The sequence below is a fragment of the Colletes gigas genome, unplaced genomic scaffold, assembly GCF_013123115.1.
Source record: "Colletes gigas isolate AHSC1104 unplaced genomic scaffold, ASM1312311v1 Colletes_gigas_Sc00023, whole genome shotgun sequence".
In the NCBI taxonomy this organism is placed as follows: Eukaryota; Metazoa; Arthropoda; class Insecta; order Hymenoptera; family Colletidae; genus Colletes; species Colletes gigas.
In genome coordinates, this window is record NW_025106652.1 from 604,388 (window position 1) to 630,223 (window position 25,836).

General features: G+C 37.3%; 2 protein-coding genes across 4 annotated transcripts; both read right to left on the bottom strand.

The window, feature by feature from the left end:
* Positions 1 to 120: 120 nt before the first annotated feature.
* LOC122401264 (mitochondrial carrier protein Rim2) lies at positions 121 to 19,982 on the bottom strand. Of its 3 annotated transcripts, none has more exons than XR_006259430.1 (7): positions 19,711 to 19,982; positions 17,857 to 18,039; positions 15,714 to 15,982; positions 6,439 to 6,557; positions 3,458 to 3,677; positions 2,170 to 2,617; positions 121 to 2,092 (listed from the first exon to the last, which is right to left on the bottom strand). XR_006259430.1 is itself a non-coding variant. In XM_043403293.1 (6 exons), the coding sequence occupies exons 1-6, from the start codon at positions 19,749 to 19,751 to the stop codon at positions 2,340 to 2,342; spliced, it is 1,110 nt and encodes a 369-aa protein (XP_043259228.1). In that variant the 5' UTR covers positions 19,752 to 19,982; the 3' UTR covers positions 121 to 2,339. The 3 variants fall into 3 exon arrangements, 1 of the variants encoding a protein (XP_043259228.1); XR_006259431.1 differs by having other exon boundaries at positions 2,160 to 2,617; XM_043403293.1 differs by having other exon boundaries at positions 121 to 2,617.
* Positions 19,983 to 20,278: 296 nt separating this feature from the next.
* Positions 20,279 to 22,111, bottom strand: LOC122401265 (pachytene checkpoint protein 2 homolog). Its single transcript, XM_043403294.1, has 6 exons — positions 21,935 to 22,111; positions 21,614 to 21,767; positions 21,357 to 21,548; positions 21,062 to 21,286; positions 20,645 to 20,992; positions 20,279 to 20,580 (listed from the first exon to the last, which is right to left on the bottom strand). Exons 1-6 carry the CDS (start codon positions 21,982 to 21,984, stop codon positions 20,311 to 20,313), a joined length of 1,239 nt encoding a protein of 412 aa, XP_043259229.1. The 5' UTR covers positions 21,985 to 22,111; the 3' UTR covers positions 20,279 to 20,310.
* Between the last annotated feature and the right edge of the window lie 3,725 nt (positions 22,112 to 25,836).

A 25,836-nucleotide genomic window follows, 5' to 3' on the forward strand; every position in this document is an offset into this window, starting at 1 on the left:
GTGGACCAGCGTTTCATAGACTAGTCAGCAAGAAACCTGAGTTGTCGAATCTATTACAAACAGCAAGCCAAGAAACGCAAACAAATATAATCGTGTACACGAATAACATCGAGACAAGTATAAAAATTAAAAACTTTTTATGTTACATCCTCTGTTAATTCTTATTAGCCGATGCCTTGCAACGGATAACATAATCAAACTTACAAACACTACGCGCGAACGATAAAATCTCGGTAACAAAACATCATTAACCTTCTTACATGTAACTTATCTTTAACATTTATCTCTGCTTCGACGAATCACTTAACAATGTATGCTCGCCAAGTATACGCTGGAACAGTTTAGAAAATGAGATGACAACTAATACTCCCGTTTTTATACAAAATTTTTTTCTCTCATTTTATTTGGTGACGTAATAAAGCGCATCTTATGCGCCCGAAAAAATACAAACGGCTGCAAATCTACAGATATATGTATATATATATCGCGATTTATTTTATGTTCACAGCACCTATTGCTACGTAGTATATAATCATTTCAATCAGATTTTTTCTTCGATCACGTTAGATACCGTAATCAAATTCACAGCAGACTCCTGAGGAGTTAATTTACAAAATATAAGCAATTGAAAATCAATACATATTATTTACATTTCTGTGAATTTACAAAATATAAGCAATTGAAAATCAATACATATTATTTACATTTCTGTGTACTTTATTACTTTCTCTCCATAACAGATTTTTTTTTTAAGATTTTTTTTCTGAATCAACGATCCACGCGCACCAACCATCTCAGAAGTCCCTAATTATTTCATCGTTAATAAGCGTTTAAGGTTCCAAAACAAAAAAAGGAAACATATCTAGGTCAAGATATAATAATAACAGTAATAGTAATAATAATAATACGTCTCTATTCTAACGCTGAATATAAGCAAACGGAACAATCATTCTAACATGATTTATGTACAACGTAGTACACGAACTATGATGCTACAACTGATCTTAACGATACGTAAACATTTCATAGCTTTTCCCGTTGTATCAATCACACAAAAGCATTGCAAGGAATAATAAAAGACAATGATCACAATGCATTGGTGGTTCTTATGAATGGTCACTGGTCACTAATCGTAGAAAGATAATTTATGGACAAGCAGAAAAAACTGGATCCTCTCGGGAGTACCTTGCTTCTTTGTATGTCTTTCAATAATTTTTAGCCTGTACCCAGACCGATCCAAAAGGATCTCAGTGCTGCATTCGATAGATACATTTCTTTCGGGTGCTTTAAAAACTACAGGAATCTTCATTAATTTTTCATTAATCGGCTACTTTTAGCAATCTAATGACCACTTTTATACGGGTGCACAGTATTTCAAGACTCAACTATTGCGATGTTATATGTCAATTAGCGCTTAGTTGAACCAAATGACTACAGAATTCGAAAACATACACTGGTGGACATAATTATAAGATACATCCGACTCAAAATACAAATTCAGCTCGAAAAAATTTTATATTTCAACGTGATAACGTAGCCAGAATTGTAAAAGAAAATTTGGTTTAAAAACTGACATATATATGAAGGCAACAAACAATACAATAATATTAATTAGTTAAAAGAAGGGATTTAACGTGCACGGATAGACTTGGATCAAGGTTTCATGCAAATATTGTACAAAAGTTTGTCTCATCGAATGATCGGAGGTAGTATAAAATAAAGGAGGGTTGATTTATTGTTACCGCGAAAAAGTGTGATAATTTTGTTTAATTGTATACGGTCTTTTTCATTTTCAGAAGTAGTGTCTTATAACATTATCCACTAGTGTATTCCCGTTTATTCTAGTTTGAAAACTCCCAAAACAACAAGAGGTAGATTAGAACGGCTCTTGTCGTCTGTATTACTGCCAGCAGTAAACACACACCACCGATAGAAATACAGACTGTTCTCTATGATCACTGCGAAGCACGTCGCACGCATATTCTGAAGTAACCGACTCAACTTTTCCAGCTTCGGCTTCTGCTTCGTGTTCCGTGTGTCTCGGCGAGGTACAACAAGACAACAGGCTGTTCCGTGTGTGAATGTATGCTACCTGAAAGGAGGAAGGACTACTTTTTGCTACACTTACAGAGCACACAGCGTTCAACGCGCTGTGATACCTTTTGCTACCTTCAACTGTAACAAATCTGGCCACCCGATGACGCTCCGCGAGCACGGAAACTCGCGTCTCCACCCGAGGTGACTGGACATCCGGGTTAGTGCGTTCGCGTCGAGACCGTAGGATTTTGGGACTCGCTACCAGCTATATCGACCCTTTATTCATGGGTCGTGAGCAAATCCTAGGCAAGCTCTCTCTTCGCCTTCGCTTCCGCGTAGAACTGTGACCCGCTGGGGCTGACGATGGTACGCGAATGCTGATGGAAGTGCCTGCTAAGGATGTACACCACCGCTTCGTACGTTGCCATTATAATAGCCGTGTTTGGTATCTGCCTGATCAGATGGGTGCACAATCCCCGGTACAGACCGTTCGTGCCCTCTTCAGTGAGGACAGTCCTCAAAGTTTGCCAGAACCCATGATACTTTGTACCTTCCTCTCTCAATCGTGTCCTTGCCACCTCTGAAACGGCAGACACACACGCGCGTTACTTCATTACGCTAGAGATCCTTATTTCGCGTGTAGTAAATACACACAATGGCAGACACGGGCAAATTTGGGACACGTTACTTTAAGTACTATTAACGTGTATCATCCCCTGCATTAAGACATTTAAATTGCAATCCTGTCGCTCGAGAAAGTAGGATGTTCCATGTTCTACGGGGAATCATACCCAGTGTTTGATCGATCAAAGTACCGCAGCCAGCATATCACGCAATTGTATCTTGATTTGCTGGCACGCGAGATATATAGCTCATGCTATCTTTAGACTCTAAGATCTTGAAGATGTTTGTAGTGTCTATGTCGATTGACTTTTACTTAGTTCGTCTACAACGATTCCCATCGAAAGCGACTGGAGTAATTCCTGAGCTAATGAAGCGCACGACTCTCTCTTCTTCCTTGCGATCCACGAAATTTCTTTGCGACGGTTCGAGATAACATCAATGTGAAAATTAATATTCGGCACGGAATGTTTGCAAGAAAGTTTGCACAAAGTCGCGTCTACGTCTTGTGCTTTGAATCAAAGCCAATTCTTGAGTCATTAGTAATGTCACGAAAATAGAATATGCAACCGATATAGGAAACACCAACCGACACAAGTTTGCAAGAATTTCAGCGGAACCTCTTGGCCTTTTATTTGCCAGCAATGTGTTAGGAGCGAAGATTAGAAAAGACCTCGGATTTCACAATTTTCTACCCTTATCTCCTGATATGTTACATGCACTATTGGATATTATTACAACCGATGAAACGATGAGCTTATAATTGTAATCTTTTAACCAACGAACATAGCAACCTTACCATGGGGGTAGGCGATGGTGGATGCGATTGCTTTGGAGCATGAACCAGCTCCCATGAACTCTATAAAATCGCGCAACGTTTTTCGATCGTCTTGCCTGGACACTCTGGACCTGTGCGTGGCCAGCCAAGCCTTCGCAGCCTCGTAGATCACGAAATGTATCACAGTCTCGCTTATTCCTACATAGGAGGCCACAATACCTTTGTAGAATCCCCGGATACCCTAAAACATCAATAAAATGTTTGATTTAATTCTTTAATCAATTTGCGTAAATTGTGATTCTACAGGAATAAACAAAGAATAAACTCATAATCTGTTTACAACTATTAGCTATAATCTATAAACTGTATCTAAGGGTAGATATAGTTTGAAGGTTGAGCGTATTAAAATTTATCTTTTAACTTATATCCCAATATCCGTGTTATTCATATCGTATCGTAGAATTTGTTCTACAGAGCCAAAAATAATTTGAGTTATACCGGATTAGACGAGATACGTGGTATATATCTATATATGTATAATCTTTTTTAAAAAACTTTTCAACATTTTTTATTTTAATAAAAGGTAATTAAAATACGAAATATTTATTATATCGCTGATATTTGGTTCATACTGCGGCAACGACCAGAAACAAGGTCCTTTGATTTATTGGAGTACTAGTACTATAATACCAATTCAATTTATCTCTAACAAAAGAAATTATCTTTCGATCTAAAGTGTGATATCTAGACCCCCGTGGCGATAAAACAGATATAATACTTTGTCGATGATTGATTAGACAAATACGTTTCAGAAGCATTTATCGGGAAAGCCCCATTATTTCTCGTTTCTGATTTGCGAATGCTTGCAGCGATAACAAAAGATTCCGAGAGATAATATTTATTACTGAATTCTTCCATAATTAAAACTGCATGGAACTATAATTTGCTTCCTAACGCTAACACTCTGTGAAAATACTGTTCGCTTATCATTTCTAGGTAACGACTAGCTTCCAAACTACCAATTTCTTTGTTAAAGTAGTCTTGTTAGAAATAAATAATAATAATGTATTACGCCGCAAAGATCAAAGACAGAAGAAAGAGAAATAGTACCGTATGAAAGTTTGTGGTGTGAATTGTTGCAAAGAGTTTGGTACCGACATGAACCATAAAATTGTAAAGACGTGCTGTTATCGGTAAAATTTTGATAGTTAATCGTTCGAAGATAGCACGTGACACACGTGTGTGTCACGTGATCACGCGATGCGATGATAGCGAAATCTTGACCGATGATACTGGGCTGCTTAGTGACTGATTAAGCAAATGTTGCATATGATACAAAAAGCTGTTTGCAATGTTACGGTAAAACTTCCATTATCAAAATATTATGCGAACGCAGTAGGTAGGTAGAGCAACGTTTTATATCTAAAGGATTACATACAATTTTTAGGATTAATTAAATTGTCAAGTATCCATTCATTAAAATAATGAGACAAGAATTCGTGACAAACACCCACACTGTTTTCTAAGGATTAAATATTGACATCTAACAAAAAACAGTATGAACTTTTAGGATGAGCCAATAGTTATAAATACGACTAGTATCTTAAAAATAAATTTCATCTCAGTTGTACCGAGAAATTCAATTTCCAGATAAACAAACCTACGCGTACCTTAATATCCGATCGATTCATTTGCTTGTCAAAATTTATGTTTCCTTTTCACGACCTTCGCGAACCCCCTCTTTCTTCTAACGATTCAGCATCTGTTTTACGTAACTTTTTGCAAGCGGACATATCGTGTGTAAAAGTAGACAACACAGCGATCATGCTGTTTGGGAGCTGACCCGAGACGCCGGGCACTGGCGGAAGTTAAACGAGAACGAACTAGGATAATGTACAAATCGTTGCGACAGAGAGTGACGTTTTGTTTTTGCAAGCCACGCTTATTGTTGCTCCCGATATTTCGGTCCCGTTTTACTATTCGTAGGTCGAGGTAGCCGTTTTTAGAGTTGGCACGATTGCAATTACGATGCAAATGCGTCGTCTGAGTTTTCCCGAGGACGCAATTGGAGTAAATTGCGGGGATACTTACGGAGCTCAAACAATCGCGTTCAACTGAATCGTTAGCGTACAGTCGATTTCAAGAATCATTGACAAAGGCATAAAGCTTTAGCAAAAATGTTAATTTTTATACGAAAAAAAAAAAATTCTACTTCGACGACTCCGATGGTTACAAATATTATTGGCGCGGTTTACGTACTTGTAAAGCATAACCTTGATGGTTTGGGTTGCGTTAAACACTAATACGCAAAAGTTTTACTACACTGAACATAGGCGTATACAGCTTTGTTTAATTTCGTTCGTCGAATCATTTGACTTTTTCTGTTCAAAACAGTAGCGTTATTATAGAAATTTCGTTCACTATATGTCTAAACATTTCCGCACTGTGTCTCTGTGCATATACGGTTGTAAAAATATCCTTGGCTGAGATCAGAACTTGCGTCCATTGCGACACCTTTAACTGTTGACTTTCGTCCGATGAAAAGTTCGAGGCTAAGCTATAGCGAAGGTATTCTCTTGGTTTTTTTTTCTGCAACCATCTATTCAAGTCCTACCTAACGTTACCTGAAACCGTGACATAATTACGTCCTCCGCATTCCGGCGCGTCTCGTATCGATCACCGAAAGAATGAAATGTTACTCCTAACAGGATAACTAACGCGTGATCGATGAACGGTGGCTCACTGAGGGTATCCGTGTCGATGAATCAAGGTGCAACGTGGTCAACCACAGACTGTGCACCAGACGGGAAACGCGTCGATAGGGTCTATATCGCATCGAGGGTGAGGAGGACTCGCGACACGGTGAACGTTGGAACGCTTTTGCGACTCTCTAAGCATTACAAAATAAAAAACACTGGATCTCGGCTACGTGTAAGACCCTTTCAACGGAGTTTCCTGGTGCAGATCTTTTCCTTAATTGTATTGATGGACGATTTTCGTACCGATTGCAAATATATCCTGTGCATGCATTCCAGTGCCGTGATTCTGTTCGTTCGGTGGTCCAGCTGTAGCCTGGTCTTCACGAACCAAATAGGATTTGTCAACGTGCATGCCACGAAACCTGAAAAATGAATGCACGTGTCTTTAATCCGTTCGGTGCGTGTGCTTGAGGACGCGTTGCATCCGAACACCTGCCCCCGAGCCTTTTCGCTGGCGAAGGTAAATTGGTTTCTTTAAGCGTTTTTCGAACGAGACTCGTTCCCAATATCTATTATGATAGCTTGATTTTTTTTCCCTCGAAAAGTGACATTAAATAAGTTTTCTTTCGATCTTTACAAAACTTTGCAAGTTTATAAAGCAGGACAAAACTAAAACGTGTAACTTTACAATGTGGTAAATACCGTAATACACTTAAATTATTTTGCGATTTAGTTGTATCTGTCCCAGGAACTCGATCCGTTAGATAAATCATTTGGTAGAGATTTAACATTTAAATTTACCCTGTTTGTTATAGAGAAAAAGTCGACGTTTCGACTTTCAATCATCGCGATCGATCGCACGAAAAACAAACGAAGAGAAACGAACTCGTGGGCTTCTAACCTTTACGGAAAGGATCAAGGTTTGCGAAGCCTTATCGAAGATGCCACGAATCAGAAAAGGGGACAGAGTGCCTAGCATGACCTTGTACGAAGCTCTACCAGAGAATCGGCGAAATATCTTGGAATTGATAGCGGACAAAAAAGCCATTATATTTGGGGTACCTGGAGCCTACGTACCAGGATGCTCCAAGGTCCACTTAGGGGGATTTATAGAAAAGTATGACTAGTTTGTACAATTAGAATCGTCAGGACGTTTCTGTTATCATTTCTATCGCTTTATTGAACCGACTAGGTCGATCCAGCTGCAGTTTCTAGGCTTTCAGGAAATAATTTGCGTGGCTGTGAACGATCCGTACGTTATGTCCGCTTGGGGAAACGCCAAAGGCGCGGACGACAAGGTAAAAATGGCCACGGCGCTGTAACAGTCTTAAGTTTCGCCTTGACGAAGTCCAATTTCAGCTGTATAGAGTAATTCTTGTTTTCCGAGCGACGACATCGATAGAGTGCGTGCTACGCCCGTGTTGGAAAACCAGAAAGTGAATTGGTATGCAGATTATGGTGCCTAAAACAGGCCTTTCGAATAATCTGCTTACCTTTGGCGATAGGAATACATGCACGGAATCAATCTTGTTCGATTCGAAGCCGTAAATATTATGCTATGGAAAAAATTGGCCTCAATATCATCGATATTTCTTTAACGTTTGTCTCTTTGCTTATCGAACGATTCGCATAGAAAGCATATTATCGATCTTTTTTGTACTGAAAATACAGCAAAAGCGGTTTTCCGTTTTGAGCGGTCGCGAGAAGACTGGTTCCTTTCTAACATTACAAAGAAAGGTTGCAGTTTAAGAAACTTGGCACAGCACGCACTCTGTGGACATTTACAAAATCCTTAAGATTACGGCTTCGCGGTACGGTTTAAACTTTTCAAGGGAATGTTGAAACTTAGGTGAGAATGCTAGCGGACCCGACGGGATCGTACACGAAGGCCATCGGAATGGACATTGATATTCCAGAATTAGGAGGAACAAGGAGTCGAAGATATTCCATGGCAACGGTGAACGGCGTTGTCAAGGAATTATTCGTGGACTCGCCTAATGTAAAGCTTACGTGTCTGCAAACAAAAGGAATTCCGACTTACTGTACCTGACTCATATCCCAAAAGAAAACATTTGGTTCAATGTTAAAATAAAAAAAAAATTAAAGTTTCTCAACTGTCAGTATGGAAAACATTAAATTTGCCCAACATTGCAATCAATAGGAAAGAAAAATCTATACAGGGTGTTCGGCAACACCTGGGAAAAATTTTAATGAGAGATTCTAGAGGCCAAACGAAGACGAAAATCAAGAATACCAATTTGCTGATTAAGGCTTTGTTAAAAAGTTATCAAAAAATTAAATTAAAAAATTTCAAATCATTCTGAAAAAATTATTATTGGTTGCGGAAATCAATTACAATCATTTTTGGTGAATAGACATACCCCCGAAATCCTACGCACTTTCGAGAAAAAAATTCAGGAAGGTGGACAAATTTTTCGGCGAAAAAAAAATTTCAAATCGTTTTGGAAAAATTATTTTCGGTTGCGGGGATCAATTACAATCATTTTTGGTGAATAGACATACCCCCGAAATCCTGCGCATTTTCGAGAAAAAAAATTCAGTACGGACAAAACTTTAAACGTTAATAACTTCTTAACGAAACCTCCATCAAGAAATTGGTATTCTTGATTTTCGTCTTATTTTAGCCTCTAGAATCTTTCATTAAAATTTTTCCTAGAGGTGGCCGAACACCCTGTATAAATTGCTGATAATTGCTTTAGCTGGGTCAACGCGTGACTGTATAATAACTGACGTTGTATCTAAGCAAAATAACTTTTGAAACGTTTTACTGTTGCAAAATGATTGCTCGTCGCGTGATGTCAGAATGTAAATCGACCTGACCTTAGCAATTAAATTACCTGTTTGTAAGTTCACGCGGAAGTTTAACAATATTATAATAAAATCGTCAGATCGACAATTGTTTACCATTCGTTCGGGCTTTGCAAACAGGTAATCTGTCCTATTGACCCACTTCGTGGGAGACTACGGCGGCCAACGCACTGTTTACTGCTGTAGACCGTTGCAACGCATCCGGATTACGCAACAATTTTCAGTTCGCTCGTCGAAACGTGAACCGCGTCCAAAACTGAAAACAACGTGGCCCCGGCGTATCGTAAACACGGGCATGCTTAGAGTATTCTTGGACCACCAAATGCACTCAAGCACCGAAGCCTAAAGCTAGGCCTTTGCTGCCCTGTGTCTGCTCACAACCACCGAATTAAAAATCCATACTGATTGTATTATAATTGTTAATAAGACTTACAAATTTTGTCTTAACGCTAAAGTCGATTACGTAGTTCGTTACTTTTACCAAGTCAAATATACTTTTGGTCCGGTGACCTAAACCTTGACACGCGTTGTCAAGGACACTCTCCAGAATAACCTTCGAGAATCTCTGTTATTCGTTACTGCTCGAACAGTTATCAATCGTTAAAGATACAATATTTTACAAGCAAATATCTTACATTTGTTTATCTCTCGAGAACAAAAAAGAGTTTATTTCGGAATACACAGCTGAAACGCCATTTTTATCGGACGTACTGTTTCGCATTTAGACACGCTAATTTCCGTACTCGGAGCCTTTCTTTTCAGATTGATTACAATTTTTGGGCTTACGGTGTGCACGTTGTTTAATAATAATCCACTGAATGTTAGATTTACTGATACAACGTACATCTAGATACGATAAACACGCGATATCGAAAAGGTAACGACGCCTGGGGCACACGCAAGTATTGCGCAGCTATTAATTTCTCTCTGTTGCGTTTGAAGAATTCAAGCGCAATGAGAAGATCGAACGCAATCCGCCGGAGACACGATAAGATAAATTCATAATAAGTTACGGAAGCGTATATTGTCGCGTATGCGGGACTCCGATGGTCTCGTAATCTCGTGTTTTGATTCGTAACGCCACTACGAAAATAGACGGACGCGTGTTTACGAGGAATCACGTTGCACTCGCTACCGGCGCAACGCGTCGTTGTCGTACGACGCCACGGGAAGGGTCCAATTGTCAACGTAACATCAAAATGATCGCCCATTGGCGGAGCACGATACACGCTTCCTACGCTATGCAACAAAAAGATAACGCACATTACGATATAAACATTTAGCAATTCAGCCCTATCGAACTTTGTACGAATATAACAATCGAACCTATTATTTATTACTGTCAATCACGTTCGCACGTCGGTCGATTATTTTTATTTATCAATTTAAGAACCTTATATATTATATTAATGCGAACAACAAATACTTATCTTATCGGTCTGATAAAAATTTTCAGATACCGAGGAAAAGAAAGGAAATTGAACGCACTAAGTTTACGTTTTGTTTTTCTTTCAGGCGTGATATTAACGTCATACGTAGTACAATGTACACACTACGGCTAGCGCGCAGTTTCTTTCGATCTATTCGGTATCGTGCTATTCGTTTCCGCGTAAACATACAGGGTGGTCCAAGTAACTTGTGCAGCTCGATAACTTCCAAAATATATGCGTTGCACGAAAAAATGTTGTATACAAAAGTTGCATAGTTTAAAGGGATACATTATGTAGTGCATTTATTTTTTGTACGAAAATATGGAAGAATATCGAATTCTGAGTAAAAAGTATTGACCTTTATTAGCCCTAAACCTAATAGCTAACGAGTAATTTCACTTTATTCCACGATAATTTTCACTATTCTACAGAAATCTGTGATACGATTGAGTCTCCAATTTGATATTACGCGAAAAAAATTGTCAAGAAATAAAGTGAAATTACTCGTTAGTTATTAGGTTTTGGATTAATAAAGGTTAATACTTTTTTACTCGGAATTCGATATTCTTCCATATTTTCATACAAAAGTTTTAGTATTCTATTTAAAAAAACAAAGTTGACCTTCACATCTCCGAAACGCCTCGCCCATAAAAAAAAAAAATAAATGCACTACATAATGTACCCCTTTAAACCATGCAACTTTTGTATACAACATTTTTTCGTGCAACGCATATTTTGGAAGTTATCGAGCTGCACAAGTTACGTGGACCACCCTATATGTATACTAAGATATTCAAGATAGCCAATATGAATTTTAATTTACCATTAACGATGAAAGATTTCATTTCCTGCGCGTTAAAAATTATTCCAAGGAATTATCATAGTCTAAAAAATTATATAATAAATTTTACTATGACGACAAAGATATATAACTAAAATATTTTGAACAATATTTGGAAAAAGCTTCGGCTTCTACCAGTTTTTAGAATCATTGGTAATTCCGAAATATATGAAGGTGTTTAAAGATGCTAAAATATTGAAAAACAGACATGTATTCTGAATAATCATGGCATATTGAGATCTAAATTGTATCTCAAGGTACTGACCCCTTTTGAGTATCATAAAACCGCAATATTGTTACACTGAGATTAAAATTTAAAAGGTATTCGTAACCAAACACCGGCGACCGATTATTATTATTAGTTTAAAACCTACATGCAGTACGTTTGTCAGCTATTCGTTGGACATTATCCGTGTCATGTTATATTTGCAATTCAAGTGCGTCGCACAGTGTATGATTTGCAATTCAAGCGCCATTGGAATGATGTATTTTAACGACATACTTGAGAACTATATGCTCTATTTTCAAAAATTGAAAAAACGCACACACGTGCCTCCATGAATACATTAATTCTATGTTTCTTAACTCTTTGGGGCACGCTGGGATTAAAAGTGTCCCACCTTTTTGATGCACCGTAATGCATAGCGGGACATTTTTAGTCCCATCTCGAAATATTGCAATAGCTGCATGCGCATAGGTTTATATTTCATCTTATTTACGTAAAGCAGTTGGTAATATCTTCAGTTAATGTTACAAATGTATTCACTTGTACTGGCAACATTCAACATGCCAATACAGTCTCACCCTATAAAAACAAACTTAATTAAACTATTACTATTTCTTTTATGTTTTTACATTATGTGATACCTTTATTAATAAAAATATACCAATTTTGTTTAATTTAGAACGCAATAAAATTTCTATGCAACATGGGTCTATTTTATTATCTGAAATCCTCTGCCGCAAAGAGTTAAAACGTGGCCTCCGAGCCCCTGGTGATCAACAGATTCCCAAAAGGAAAATCGTAGTATACATTATAGTATAGAGCAAATAATTTATTCGGATGGAGAACACATCCGTTGAAAATTGTTCCCTTGTTAAAATAGAAATGTCCCTGCTTTGCAAAACACTGTCCCGCGGTCGTTACTTTCTTTGTTTTTTTATTTCTCAGGGAGTAATGTTGATTGTGCATTACTCACCGAATAATGAATCATTGGCAATCTATATATATTCTGTATTTGTTTTCGTTCTGGGATTGACAAAAATCAGCGAGGTCGCGTTGTCTGTCTCTTCGCACGTCTATCTCTCAATGATGTTGCATAACTGCACGCATTCAACGAGAATATCGTCGTGTTTATACACATACGAGGATCGAGTGCGCTCTCTGATATCGGAATCCACTACACCTTGCACACTCCGGAAAACGTGTAAACGGTCTACCACTAAGAAAAACCGAAAGCTATGGTTTATTCGTTCGTCTAGCGACATTGTAAATAACTATGAGACGGGGCGTTGAATTACACGGTCGTTAGGTTAAAAATAGAAGCGCATAGCGTGCTTGTCGCCAGTGTTTCTCAAATCTTTTCGACGGTTCGGCTCCATTGCACTTGCACCACCCGTGAAAACTAAAAGTGCATTCTATTCTTGAGTAAACAGAATTTCAGAGATACTTCGAACGCGTAAAAATTCTATTTTCATCTACATCCTTAAACCATTACTTAAAAATAAAACCAAAAACGGTTTAGTAATGACGCCCATCGATACTAACACGATAAATAACTTTCAAGTGCTATCGGATGCAGCAGATACGAATTCTGAAATAAATATGAAAATATTCATCTCTCAAGAGTGACATATAGATGCTGCTAAACCTCAGAACTTAATCTACAGAATGCGATCTTACGAGAACTGTTAAATTGTGCCAAAGGTTGAAAACCGTACTTTCGCCCTAATCGAGAAGGGTTTCTGGAGTCATCCCCACTGAGAGACACTGTGTTTGTCGACTGACCCGAATTTCCTGACACAAGAGTCCAGGAAGATACTTGTCGCGAGCGATCGTGATTCCTGAATCGGGAAGGCGTTTCTTGCTCGATGCGCTCGCAACGCAAGTAATAAACGAGCCGTAACTCCTCGACCAGCACGTTCCAAGGCCATCAAGCAATTGAATGCAATTGCATACCAACGGATAACAAAAAATAAAAACGATAAGCCGGTCATCTGTTACACGTCGCGTGTGTTGTGCCATTGAATAACAGCGTAATAAAAAAAAAAAAAAAAAAAAAACGAAAGAAAGGAAAAACAATACGAAGAAAAGTTCTTCGCGTTTACTTTCATTGAAACGAGATTGTAAATGAGAATAAGAATCAATGAAACTACCAGTGTCTCTGATAAACCCATCTGCACGAACGATTACTATTTCAGATGTTAAATGTAAGTATCGAGTCTTCCCAATTTGATCTGAACAACTTGTCGAAATTCGAGAGTATAAATAGTGATATTAAAATCGTATCGTTGCTCTGACAGCGAGGGACAGTAACCGAGAAATCAGCTGGTAGGTAGCTACGTGACCACGTGCACGTTTCTACACGGTGGAAGGGACGACCCTCCAAACGAATACCTGGAAAAGGGGCCAATAATTGGTCACGTCAATAAAACCAGACCCCGTGGCATCTTTTCATACATCAAAGGTTGTCAACCACTTGTAGATAACCTTTCTATTCTTAAACGCCTACTGCATGTATTTTACTTTATCTAAAAACAAAAGAGTAGAAGAATCAATATTAATTTTGACCAGAATTTGTTAATAGAGAAAAAAAGATGTTTGAATTACCCGTGTTTATCTAAATTGCTTTAGAAAAGATAAGATTTGGGATTCTGAAAAAAATGTCGGCCCAAGCAGTGGTATAGTATCAAAAACGCGATTGTATCTCGCGAATCCGTTTCCAGCATTTCTTTCAAGCATGACGTGATTCTAATATCGTGGCACCCCTGCGGAGCTTTGTTGCGATCTGAGGTTGAAGTTCATCTTTCATTGGATAAGATATCCCCTCATTAAGAGAGACACGACGAATCACGAACCGTGCAAAACAAATAAAAACATTCTTGGTCATTTTGTCGTTATGTAATCTACGTTTAAAAAAATAGAGAATTAAATTTTGTCTTTTTGTTGCTGCACTGTGGAGAGACGGTTAGAGTTGTTGCGATGGAACTTGGAACGCACACATGAATCTAGCCTGTCTTAAAATCTGTGCTGCGAGATATCAAATTTTTGTTGGAAAGGGAAGTCGCGGCAAAGAGGGGCGTCAACGATAAAATGTGCGATATCTCGTTTACCATTACTTTCGCAGCAAAAACATTCGATAAAAATTATTGAAAATTAAATTTGTAAACCGAGATATCGGTCAGATCCTCCACCGCTTGTATATTTAACCCTCTATTAACCCAGTGTGATTCCGAAGTCGGATACTCGTAAGTTTTATTCTCAAATTCTAATTATACTTATTTTTCATGATTATGCGCTACCATAATAAATAAAGACTACTCTACAGTTTTCTCAAAATAAAGTTTTGAACGTTTGTTTACCATGGAATGCTTTGGAAGTATGCCGTAATACACGATGCAACAGTTCAATTTTTACCAAAATATCTCGAGAATATTGGGCTCTGGAATTCCCAGCAGAAAACCGATGTTCCTTCGGAAGTCCTCTGAAATCCTAACTTGACCACATTCTTCTTTACGAGGATTTGGAAAGCACACGAATCGTGTTATCGCGTACGCAAATACGTCACAATCGCGAACCAGTTATTTGCGGCTAAATGACGACGAATCCATTCAGCAGATAAGGCGAATGACGCGCAACTTGACCCCACTGAGCTTTCTATCTAAAGCTTGAGATTACTCGTCGAAGAAAAACGCGATAACGTTGGGGTGATTGTAGCACATTGTGTGAACGGGCAATGGCTCGAACAGATACGATCAGCTCGTGATCTATTTCTGTGTCGAACGATTCGACCACCTTCTGGCCACCGTATCGATCTAATATAGGGGCCACGGACACAATGATTTTTATAATGATACGTGCAACTATTCTCCATTCGACTATGCAAACGATAATTTTAAATCGTGTATGGTTGGTCTAGAATCTGTCGCAAAATGTGGCAGTGTTAATTCTAGTCCCGCCTAATTACGACGTTTGATCACAATGTAAATTTGAGTAATTGTTAGCGCCTGCAAGTAAATTCATATGCTAGTTAGATTTAATACACTTTGTAACTTAACACTATTAGTCGGGTATGACAAACTGATTATGTACTGAACCTATTAGGATAGTATGACTCGTTGTTATGATGTACTATTTCGTACACGCAAACCTGCACCTCGTACGAGTACTTTTAAAGGGCTAACTCGGCTATAACTCGATTGCAAACTATCTTCGATTCGATACCGACAGAAGAATAAGAAACAACGTACAGACTTACCTGCGCAAAATGCGGAGCAGACGTGAACGATTGGCGTGTCCGGCGGTAGGATTGTGTTAAAGGCAACTTTGCTCTTCGAGTAGGCGCAAAAGTAAATTGCTCTTGATGGCGCGACGCCTACAAGATTCGGTCCAAGCCCTTTGAACAGGGCGCGAATCCCTTCGGTCTCGATAATGTACCTTATGTATTGCAAGATACGAGGAGCCGCGTGGGAGCGTGGAGTGCCGCCTGGAGGCACACTGAAGTGCGAAATGGCGATTAGATTATATCTGCAACAAACAAATCGAATCGATTAGTCGATCCACGAAGTAACGCTGATTATGAATTCATAGCTTTTGTCATAAAAAGTTCATTGAGACACAGCGGTTAAACCATCACGTCACTGTTTGCTTTAAGGGGTAAGACCACTGTAAAAACCTGAAATAAAGCGTTTTTTTTTTATAGATAGAAAAGTAAGAGAATAGTAATATTTAAAAATGTTATTAACCATGTCGTTAAATGTTACAAAAAAAAAATATTTATTCAAAAATAATGCAAAATGACGACGCTGGAGCCATTCTCGTGGGGTGTATTTTGAATTTGATGCGCTCTGCGGCACGCAGTGTAACTAACATGTTTGAAAAAAGACAAAAAATTTTCTGAAAAAATACGTAGGGGATCTCCGATAAGTAAATTTTAACATTATTTATTGACAAATGATTGCCCCATCTTTTGTACAAAATTGAACTTTCTACTTCAAATGCTCGCCAATCACGCAAAAATTAATATTTTAAAAATCCCCTACGTATTTCTTTAGCTACACTCATGTAGATTAAAAGAAAATTTGTTGTTTTTTTCCCCAGATACAAATTTGCGTCAGTTACACTGCGCGCCCCAGAACCCCTCAAATTCAAAACATGCCTCGCGAGAATGGCTCCAGCGTCGTCATTTTGCACTATTTTTGAATAAATATTTTTTTTTGAACACTTAACGACATGGTTAATAACATTCTTGAGTATTATCATCCTCTTACTTTTCCATCCATCCAAAAAAAAAAACGCTTAATTTTAGGTTTTTACAGTGGTCTTACCCCTTAATAATTTGCACCGCCTTGTAACAGCAGCGCATTTACAGAACTGGGGAAAATTTTATGCTTAATTTCAGGTAAACCACTGTGAGGCACAATAATTAATAGCTATAAAATTCATCAGCAGAGATTTCTGGATTCTCATTAATGAACAGTTAAAGCTTCCGCGATTGTCTATGCGATAGGTTTCTAGAATCGACGATCTGCTGCAACATACACCGTCGCTGAAGGTTTATTTCGAGCCAAAGAATTCTGTGAATGTGAAAATTAGTCGGGCACGAATAGCCAAACATTTCAGACACATCCATACATGTACAGTTTTGATCAGACTGTCTTGGAACGCATTTTAAAGTCGCATGCAGACTTTGTTTACGGCGCCAAATAACATTGTCATTATCTGCATCAAGAAGTTGACGCAATATAGAACAATCGGATGGCAAAAAAAATTCCAATCGATTGTTACTTCCTGGAATTTGTCTACAAATGTGCTGGGATCGTAATCGAGCTTGTAAAATCAATGACTAATCAAATGAGAGAAGAAAATTAATCGGAAGTTAATGGAGATCATTTCGAATATATTTTGAAATAAAACTACACATTTGTACAGAAACACAAAAAGTTTATAAAATTCTTTTTATATCATTGCATTATCGAAAATATATCATCCCGCTTACAAAGAATATCGATGTTTCGTTAGTTTTTACTTATCAGGAATGAACAATATCTTTTGTATTTTGAACGAAAATATTTTTCACCCTATATCAAGCATTAAAAAGAGTGGGGAAATTATCTTGCTATTTTTTTATGAATTTATGTAGAGCAAATCTAAGCTTGTTAAAAACGTGTCGGCTAGTTCTTCTGAAAGAAATATTGTTACATAGTTATTTTGTCTCAAGTCACGAGTACATGGAAGTACGTAAAATCCGTTTAAAACAATCACAGAATTTCGTGCACACAATGCAAACAACAGACTAGTTGAAATTTGGTTTAAACTATTCGAATATTAAAAAATATGATGTCCTAATTGTTTCGAGCAGTACACGAAGTTAGTCCTCTAGGTCACTCGAGCAAAATTACCTAATGAAGCCTCCAGTAAACAACCTCCTTCTCTGTTCCGATTTTGGTATACTATTGCAAGTACCAGATGCGGACGTCAGCTCCTTGTTGACGGACGGTGGGTAGAAACCGGAAGAAGATTGCAATCGCGTTTTGATTACTTCCAGGGGACAAGTGACTATTGCACCTGCAGTACCGGCCACTCTGAAAATCACAAAAAATATAATCAGCAACTCCGCATCGCAATTCCATTTCCCCTTTCCCTGAGAAAAGTAAAAAATTTTAGATTTTCTAAAAAGTTCCGAAACAATGATAATTATTATCAGTGGTGTGCAAATGAAATTTACCAAACGTAAACGTGTCGACGATAACATGTAAAATAAACATAACATGTTTGTTTTTTAACAATTTTAGACATTCCTTTTATAAACACTAAAATGAATCCACGGCAATGCACTGCGCGCAATAATACTTATCAGTGAAGCGTTAATACTTATGCAAACGTATAATTAGCGTACTTAGCATTAACGAAATGGTAGAGCGTGGTGAGCCCCTAAGGTGTAAAATATATCGACGAATATTGTTTTGACAAAACCTTCGTTCATTTGCATTCGAAAAAAATATATTTTCATTGTGAAAAAGAATCGTACATTGGATTCCCATCATTCTTTTCAAAAATTTTTTGGGAAAAGTATAACCAGTATGGCGACAGGAATGTTGGTAAATATATTATGTAATTCCATTCGAATCTTGGCACTCGAGATTCGAACAAAAATCTTCGAATCGCCGTGAATAATTTCCAACGATGTCGTGGCGCCCGAAAATACAAGAGTTTATAAATTGGGACGATCAATTACGCATATAGTTGGTATATACCGTAGGCCATGGAAGTACTTAAACGTTCATGATAAAAAATTTTATCGAACGATCATCGTGCACATTACACTGAAAACTTCCAAATATTGGTATAATTACGATTGATCATAAACTGTCAGAATCATATTGACAAAGTTGTAGCTCCAGCGACACGTACAATTGCGAAGATTGCAAGAAAGCTTATGAAAGATTAGAACATGTATTGAACCATTGCTTCAGACATTTCATTAGCGTTAAAGGTGGCCCAATTATGCAATAACAGTTCATCGTTCGAGTGTATTCACGGTATTGTTAGATTTTCTTCAAATTTTTCCCATACAATTTCAACAGCTATCTTGATATACCAATATTTCGAAAACCGATGTAGCTCACATATCGTATCCATTATAATTTTCCACCTCGAACGTTCTAAGTATTTTCGTAACTCGTCTACATGCATGAGAGAAGACCGGCGAAGATGACGTAAAACGTGCCGGCAAACAATGTCGCAGTACTTGCTCCTATGGAATTTTCCCTTAACAGTTTCATATATTTATTATCAAATATTCTAAATCACACTCATTATTGACCTGCTGTTCACGAATTCACACGCATTTTGCAGAATGAAGTGTTTTCTACAACGAATTTTAGCGACTTAGTAGTTCTTTATTACCAGGTTCCCAGTTTTCGGTTTTAGTATCGGAGAAAGGTGGCAACCCTACAGAGTATCAAACACACTAATAATCTTTGGTAAATAATTTCGTTCAATTTAATATGTAATCGAGTTATATAATTTACTCATGTTCCACGCAAGGAGTAATAGTATCAATAAAGTTGGTCTAAACAAAATAAAATACATCTGCGCTAATACGCCAATTCACATGTGCGTTTCGCTTCGTAAAATACGCATATTTTGCAACGAACTCTTTCGAACGGACGGCGGTGTTTTTTTTTCTTAAAATTAGTTTTGTTCAGAAAGTAAGATTAAACGTGAAGGGAAGAAAAAAAAGTGGAACCCACCCTCCGGCAATGAGGTGTATCGCAGTATCGCGATCCAACATTCTTCGATTTTTGCGGGATTCTGTCACTCCGGAAGCATATACTTCGCGACAGGGAAAGAAACGAGAAACACTCAACGTTTACACGCACGAATCACGCCGTAAACTACGTTACACGCAGTAATTTATCGATGTTATTCGATTCTTGCCTATACGATCGAATGAAAACAACCGACAGAAACAGAAGAACAACACTTCCACGCTCTTAAGCTCGAAAACAACTGATCGCATCGACCACACCGAGCATACGACGACGTTCATGTGCCATAAACTACCACGATTCTAGATAAGCGGTTAACATAGAGACGAACATATCGAATAATCAAGCGGCGGGAAATTCAAAATGATTACAAATATATATGATCTTTTCATTTGAATGGAAATATACAGGGCAGACTGAATATTCGTAATATTTTAATAGCCTAATGCGGACTATAAGTTATTTTCATTTACAATATTTTATTAACGATATTTTATTTTGACATAAAAAAAATTAATGTACTTATATTTTATAGACACACATGGTACATATTAACAGAATTTAACTTTTATAACAAATATCTCAATGTTTGCGCGACATCATCTTTTCTTCTTGTTTTACAACAACTAGATGCATGGATTCTAAAAGTAGACTCAATGTATGCGATTTCGCGAGCAAAGTCATTGCATAAGCTAAAAATGGTATTTTCCTTAAAATTCGTCCGCTAAGCCTGAAACTTTTCTGACTGAGTTTCATTAATTGAAGGCTGTCCTTTGTTTGAGTGTTTTCTTCAAAGCCTAATTTTTCTAAGTAAGAAAAATCAAAAATATCTTGGGACTGTAGCAGAGATACCTGAAATATTAATGTGTAAGTAATGCAATTAATAAAACACACATAAGAAAATATATGTATTTACCCTCATCAACTCTTTAATGCAAGAAGCATAAATTTTGTATATAGCTTGATGAGTGGGATGGCCAATATACTGTATTATGTCTGCTCTATCGACAAACGCTAAATCAATGGCTTCTGATAAATTACTAGTAGTCAGAATTAAAACATTCGGGTATCGTTTTATTATATCCAGTTGTGTTAGTAAGGCATTCACTACTCTTATAGAGTCAGTGGGTTCTACTCCATTACTACACGACTTACGAGCATGTGCTAACGATTCTATTTCATCGATCAGAATGCAAACTAATACTTCAGAATTTTCGAGAAGACGCTTCATTTCGGAAAATAATTTCATGACTAATTTTCCACTCTGAAAATAGTCAAAGTTTAATCTCGGATTTGTTAAAATAATTTACTTGATACAGAAGTAGTAAATCACCTCTGAAAACCACTTTGAAAATAGACTGTGACTGTTTATTTCAACAAATTCGACGTGAGTAAATCCCATCCCACGAATAGCTATTTTTTGTGCAATAGCTTTGCACAGGCTAGTTTTACCAGTACCTGGAGGTCCGTGTAATAACACTACTTTATTACAGCTTATAATGTTAGGATCAACATTGCGCCGTGAAAATAACACTGATGTTGTCACGTAGCATAACAACTGAAAAAAATTTTTGTATAGATTACAAAAATTATTATAAATTGAAATAGATAAAACAGTTTCAACTAACATCTTCTTTTATGTTAGAATCAAAATAAAGATTTTCCCACAGAAGATGAAATTCTCTTGAAGGCAAAATCCAATGAGAAGATACTGGCAAATTTTCACTATCATTTTCCATCACTTCTGTAGCTGCATCCTCTTTGGTTAATTTATATACATGAAATCTTAAACTGGCTTCTTGTACTTTCATGTAACCTCCCTTTAAGAATAAAATTTATTCCAATAAAATATTCTATCAAAATTCATTTGTTTTTAATATATTACCGGCCAATGTCTGGGAGAATATACTATTGAATTAACATGATCTTTTACAGGATATGGGAAATTGTATCCATACATAATAGTTTCTAATTGAACATCCTCCAATTTTTTTATCTCTTCATGTACCATCTCCTCTATGTGCCTAGTAGTCAACAAACTGAAAGTAAAACATTGTGTAAGCAATATTTAAAAAACATGTTGATTAACACGATTTTTAGAATTATATAAGAAGAATTTGACAAATATTTTCAGTAAGATGTAAAGATAAATTATTCATTGTAAAACTAAAAATGCAAATTTTCGTTAACAAAGAACCGATAATACCTGGTGGCTTTTTGACATATTTCTACGTGCAATACTTTGGAATCTTCCATCTTATTATTGTTTTATACACGTTTCAAAACAATAAAATCTTTGGACCAGTGTTGCAAAACTAATTTCTATTAATTTCTGAGTTAAACTTTGTACATTCAATTTGTTTGTCCCCTCGTCCACCGGAAATTACCCCTCCCCTCTGGTACACTGGTGGAAATACTTATGTGTGATTCACAATACATAACAGAATATCTGGATAACTGGTTGAATAAAACAGACTAAAAACTTTAAATCACTAAGTATAAGTCACAACTGTTGCGTCCTGAGTTCGCGGTTAAGGGAAAAAAGGAGGTGGGTTGGTGCCCGTGGAGCGCTGAACCGCTCGGCAGGCGAGGCGCGCAAAATCAAACTACTCGATCCGTTCAAGAATACTTTTGCAAAATTTATTTGTTGGAGTTAACTCAGTGTACCACTTTTAGATAAAACTCGGTCGAGATTGAAAACCATTCTGCTTCTCTTCGAAAATCCTCTCATTGTTCTAGGCGTTCGTCCCTGTTGAGGCCCACTAGAAACGGTGCCGTGTGCAACTGATTCGGACTGGGTGCAATATCGATCGACTGCACGTGTCGCGGAATATTCTCGATCCTCGAAGGACCGAGAGTGTTCCACGGCACGCGCTGAGAACTTTTGCACCCGGCGCGAAGGAAAACCAAAAGACGATCAGGACCAGGGGTATACTGACAGAGATGCCAGAAAAGCACCGCCGGGTGCACACGCACACATGCCAGATACGCGTACGTGAGCTCGTGGAGTTTCGGAAAGTCGACAAAGGCAAACTGACGCATGCCCTCTTTCTCGATTCTCCGAAGCTGCCCGAAGTAATTTCGGATCGCCTCGTGGGAGTCGAGAGAAAAAGGTTCACATTTGCCTTCTCGCTCTAAACAACTGAAATCCGACCTCCCGTCAACGGCATACGATTTGGATTCTCGAGCCGAGATTCTCGACTGCCCAGGCATTTTTACTTTCCGACCTATGTAGGCGCACATAAGCAAAGTACCCATAATGAAAAAAAAATTTTGTAAAATTTATTTTACGGAAATACATGTTTTAAGACCTCCTGATCATATTTTAATTATTGAAAAAAAAAGAAATTTTTTTTTATTCCCATGTATGAGCACACATATGTATATTATTAATACGATTGAATATAAATAGCTGAATGAATTTAAATGAAACTTTACATTTAAGTTTTATGTTCTCATTTCAAAGGCGTGTGGACGGATTCAGATACGTAAACACTAAACGTAACGATGTAATTATATTATTTAATATTTACTAACTATTTAACATAAAGAACATAAAAGAAAGACATAAAACGTAAACGTAAAAGATCATAAACGTAAAACTGTGATTGCTCTCGACTAACGTTCGATAGAGAGTGACGTTCCTGCAGTCAAAGTCGACCCTTCCTTATTCCTATCTTATAATAATGATCTAAACAAAACGCACGTTCGAGACGCAGTCTCTAAAACGTATTTCAGCTTAAACCTAAACACCTCACTCGATACCTACTCTAGCTTAGACTAAACACTCCTATCGACGCAAACGATAACGGTTCTCCTAGCCACACACATTCACTCCTTACAGATTATACCTCTTGTTTCATAGTTGTTCCGATATATGTATAGGCATAATGTATAAAAAATCTTTTAAATGTTTCATATAAATCTTAGGACGAATTAAATTTTATATAAAAAAAATTATATAAACTTTTTCTCTATCTTCTCTAGAAAAGAAAACATTAAATGAAATCTTATACATTACATGCTTACTTAAATCGCATTGAAAACGAATATCACAAATGTTTTAGAATAATGTGCAAAATGTGATTGCGACTTTCGCTAAGACAAATTGAAAACTCGTTTCTAACAAGGAAAAGTTGGAATGGTACCAGGTTTTGGGTTAGGTTTTACTTTGAGTATTATTAAAGTTATTACAGGTACTTATTTTCAGAAATAGAACTGTGTTTACCACTAATCAGTGTGGCGTGAGTGATGAGGTCTTTGCCTGCAAGTTCCGAACGTCTTCTGCTCTGCAGGTTCAAACCCTGCCAAAAGAAAGCCTTTTTTTTTATTTTTTCAATCATATTTTAATCGTACACTAAATGTGACATTATATTTTTGTCTGACCTTCGAATATTTTTTTTTTAAAGTTGAATTTAACCAATTACATTTAACATATGTTATTTTCAATGTACGAAGTACATGAATCTGGATGGTACTTTTCGTAAAAACAGTGAAAACATAACAATTTCAAGCACCACCTACATCTAATGAAAGTTCTGTTTTCACAGAAATAACAAAATTTTGTACTTAACTCTGATAGAAAGGCCGCTTCATTTACATTGATAAAATGTGAACGATTTTCGGATAGTCGTACCTTGTAGCTCGTACTTTTTACCTTATACTTCAGGTAAAAAGGGATATAGCTGGGAAAAACAGTTTTATGACATTACCTGCTAACTTATGTTACTGTTCTACAATGAAACGCTATGTTTTGTACCTTTAAAAATATTCGACTATGTGCTTTTAAAATTTAAGATACAACCCATACTTTGTATTAAACTGGCAAACGGGATTACTTTTCCGTTGTTTCTAGTTAGTTCTATTTAGTTCGTCATAACCAATTGATACGGTTATTTCAAAACAATCGAGGAAAATCATTATTAATTAATTTCTGCAATTATTAATTCTACTGTTTTGTTTATTGTTGGATCCCGGGTTGCGGGATTAAGAACAACACTTTACTAGAGAGACTGGTGGTTTTATTCGATCGTTACGGCAAGTTCCGCACGTTAGTACAAACTACAGAGATCTGACCTGAGTCCAAAAATGTGCGTCGTTTATACAGGGTGTTCGGCCACCTCTAGCAAAAATTTTAATGAGCGATAGTAGAGGCCAAAATAAGACGAAAATCAAGAATACTAATTAGTTGATGGAGGCTTCGTTGCAAAGTTATTAACATTTAAAGTTCCGCCTGTAGAATGACAATCCGCTAAACAGCTGGTTCGCGCGGACGGTTGCGGCAGGCGAGTGCTAGTGGTTCTCACGCAGCATGAAAAATTCTGCTTACCGACATTATCGACAGCCTTAGATTTTTGTCCACTTATGGGAATGCGAACACCTTACGTTGAATAAGATTCAACCTGTCTTATGAAAATCCAGAAGGGCATATCAAAACTCGTCCGACGAGATTTTCACAGAGAAAGGGTGAATGCCAGTTCCAATACACAATGTTGTGAACAAAAATCACCCACATGCGATTATACACGCCCCACGATTGTCCACAGTGTCCACAAGTATCCACAAATAATCCTTTCAGGCACTAACCACTATGCAATTAAATAAACACGTACCGCGATTATGTTATTCGTGAATGTCTACGTGTACGTGTATCACGATTCTTCCGAGTTACTTACGAATAAAACTGTTATTAATTTTTCAAATACACTTCAATTTAAAAATGTAAAAAGGAATCGCAGGATAAATGAAATTTTCGCATCGATTTACGTTCACGGCGAAGAATGTAACAATACTAGCAGCTGACTGTGCCATCGATCGACGAGGTTCAGAGAAACATATGCCGAACAGGCCCCGATTCTACGTCACTCGCCTCGCTTATCTCTCTCACACACAGCGGAGACAAAGGGCAGCATCGGCACGTGTTCGGCCAGCTAGTCAGTCGTAAAACAGTATCAGTCAAGCTAGTTCACGCGACACATTTCAGTTATGTATTAAGTAGCATGTAAGAAATACAGTGATATAAACAATCAGCGAATACTTATTAAATTCCTGTTTACATTTTTAAATTGAAGTGTATTTGAAAAATTAATAACAGTTTTATTCGTAAGT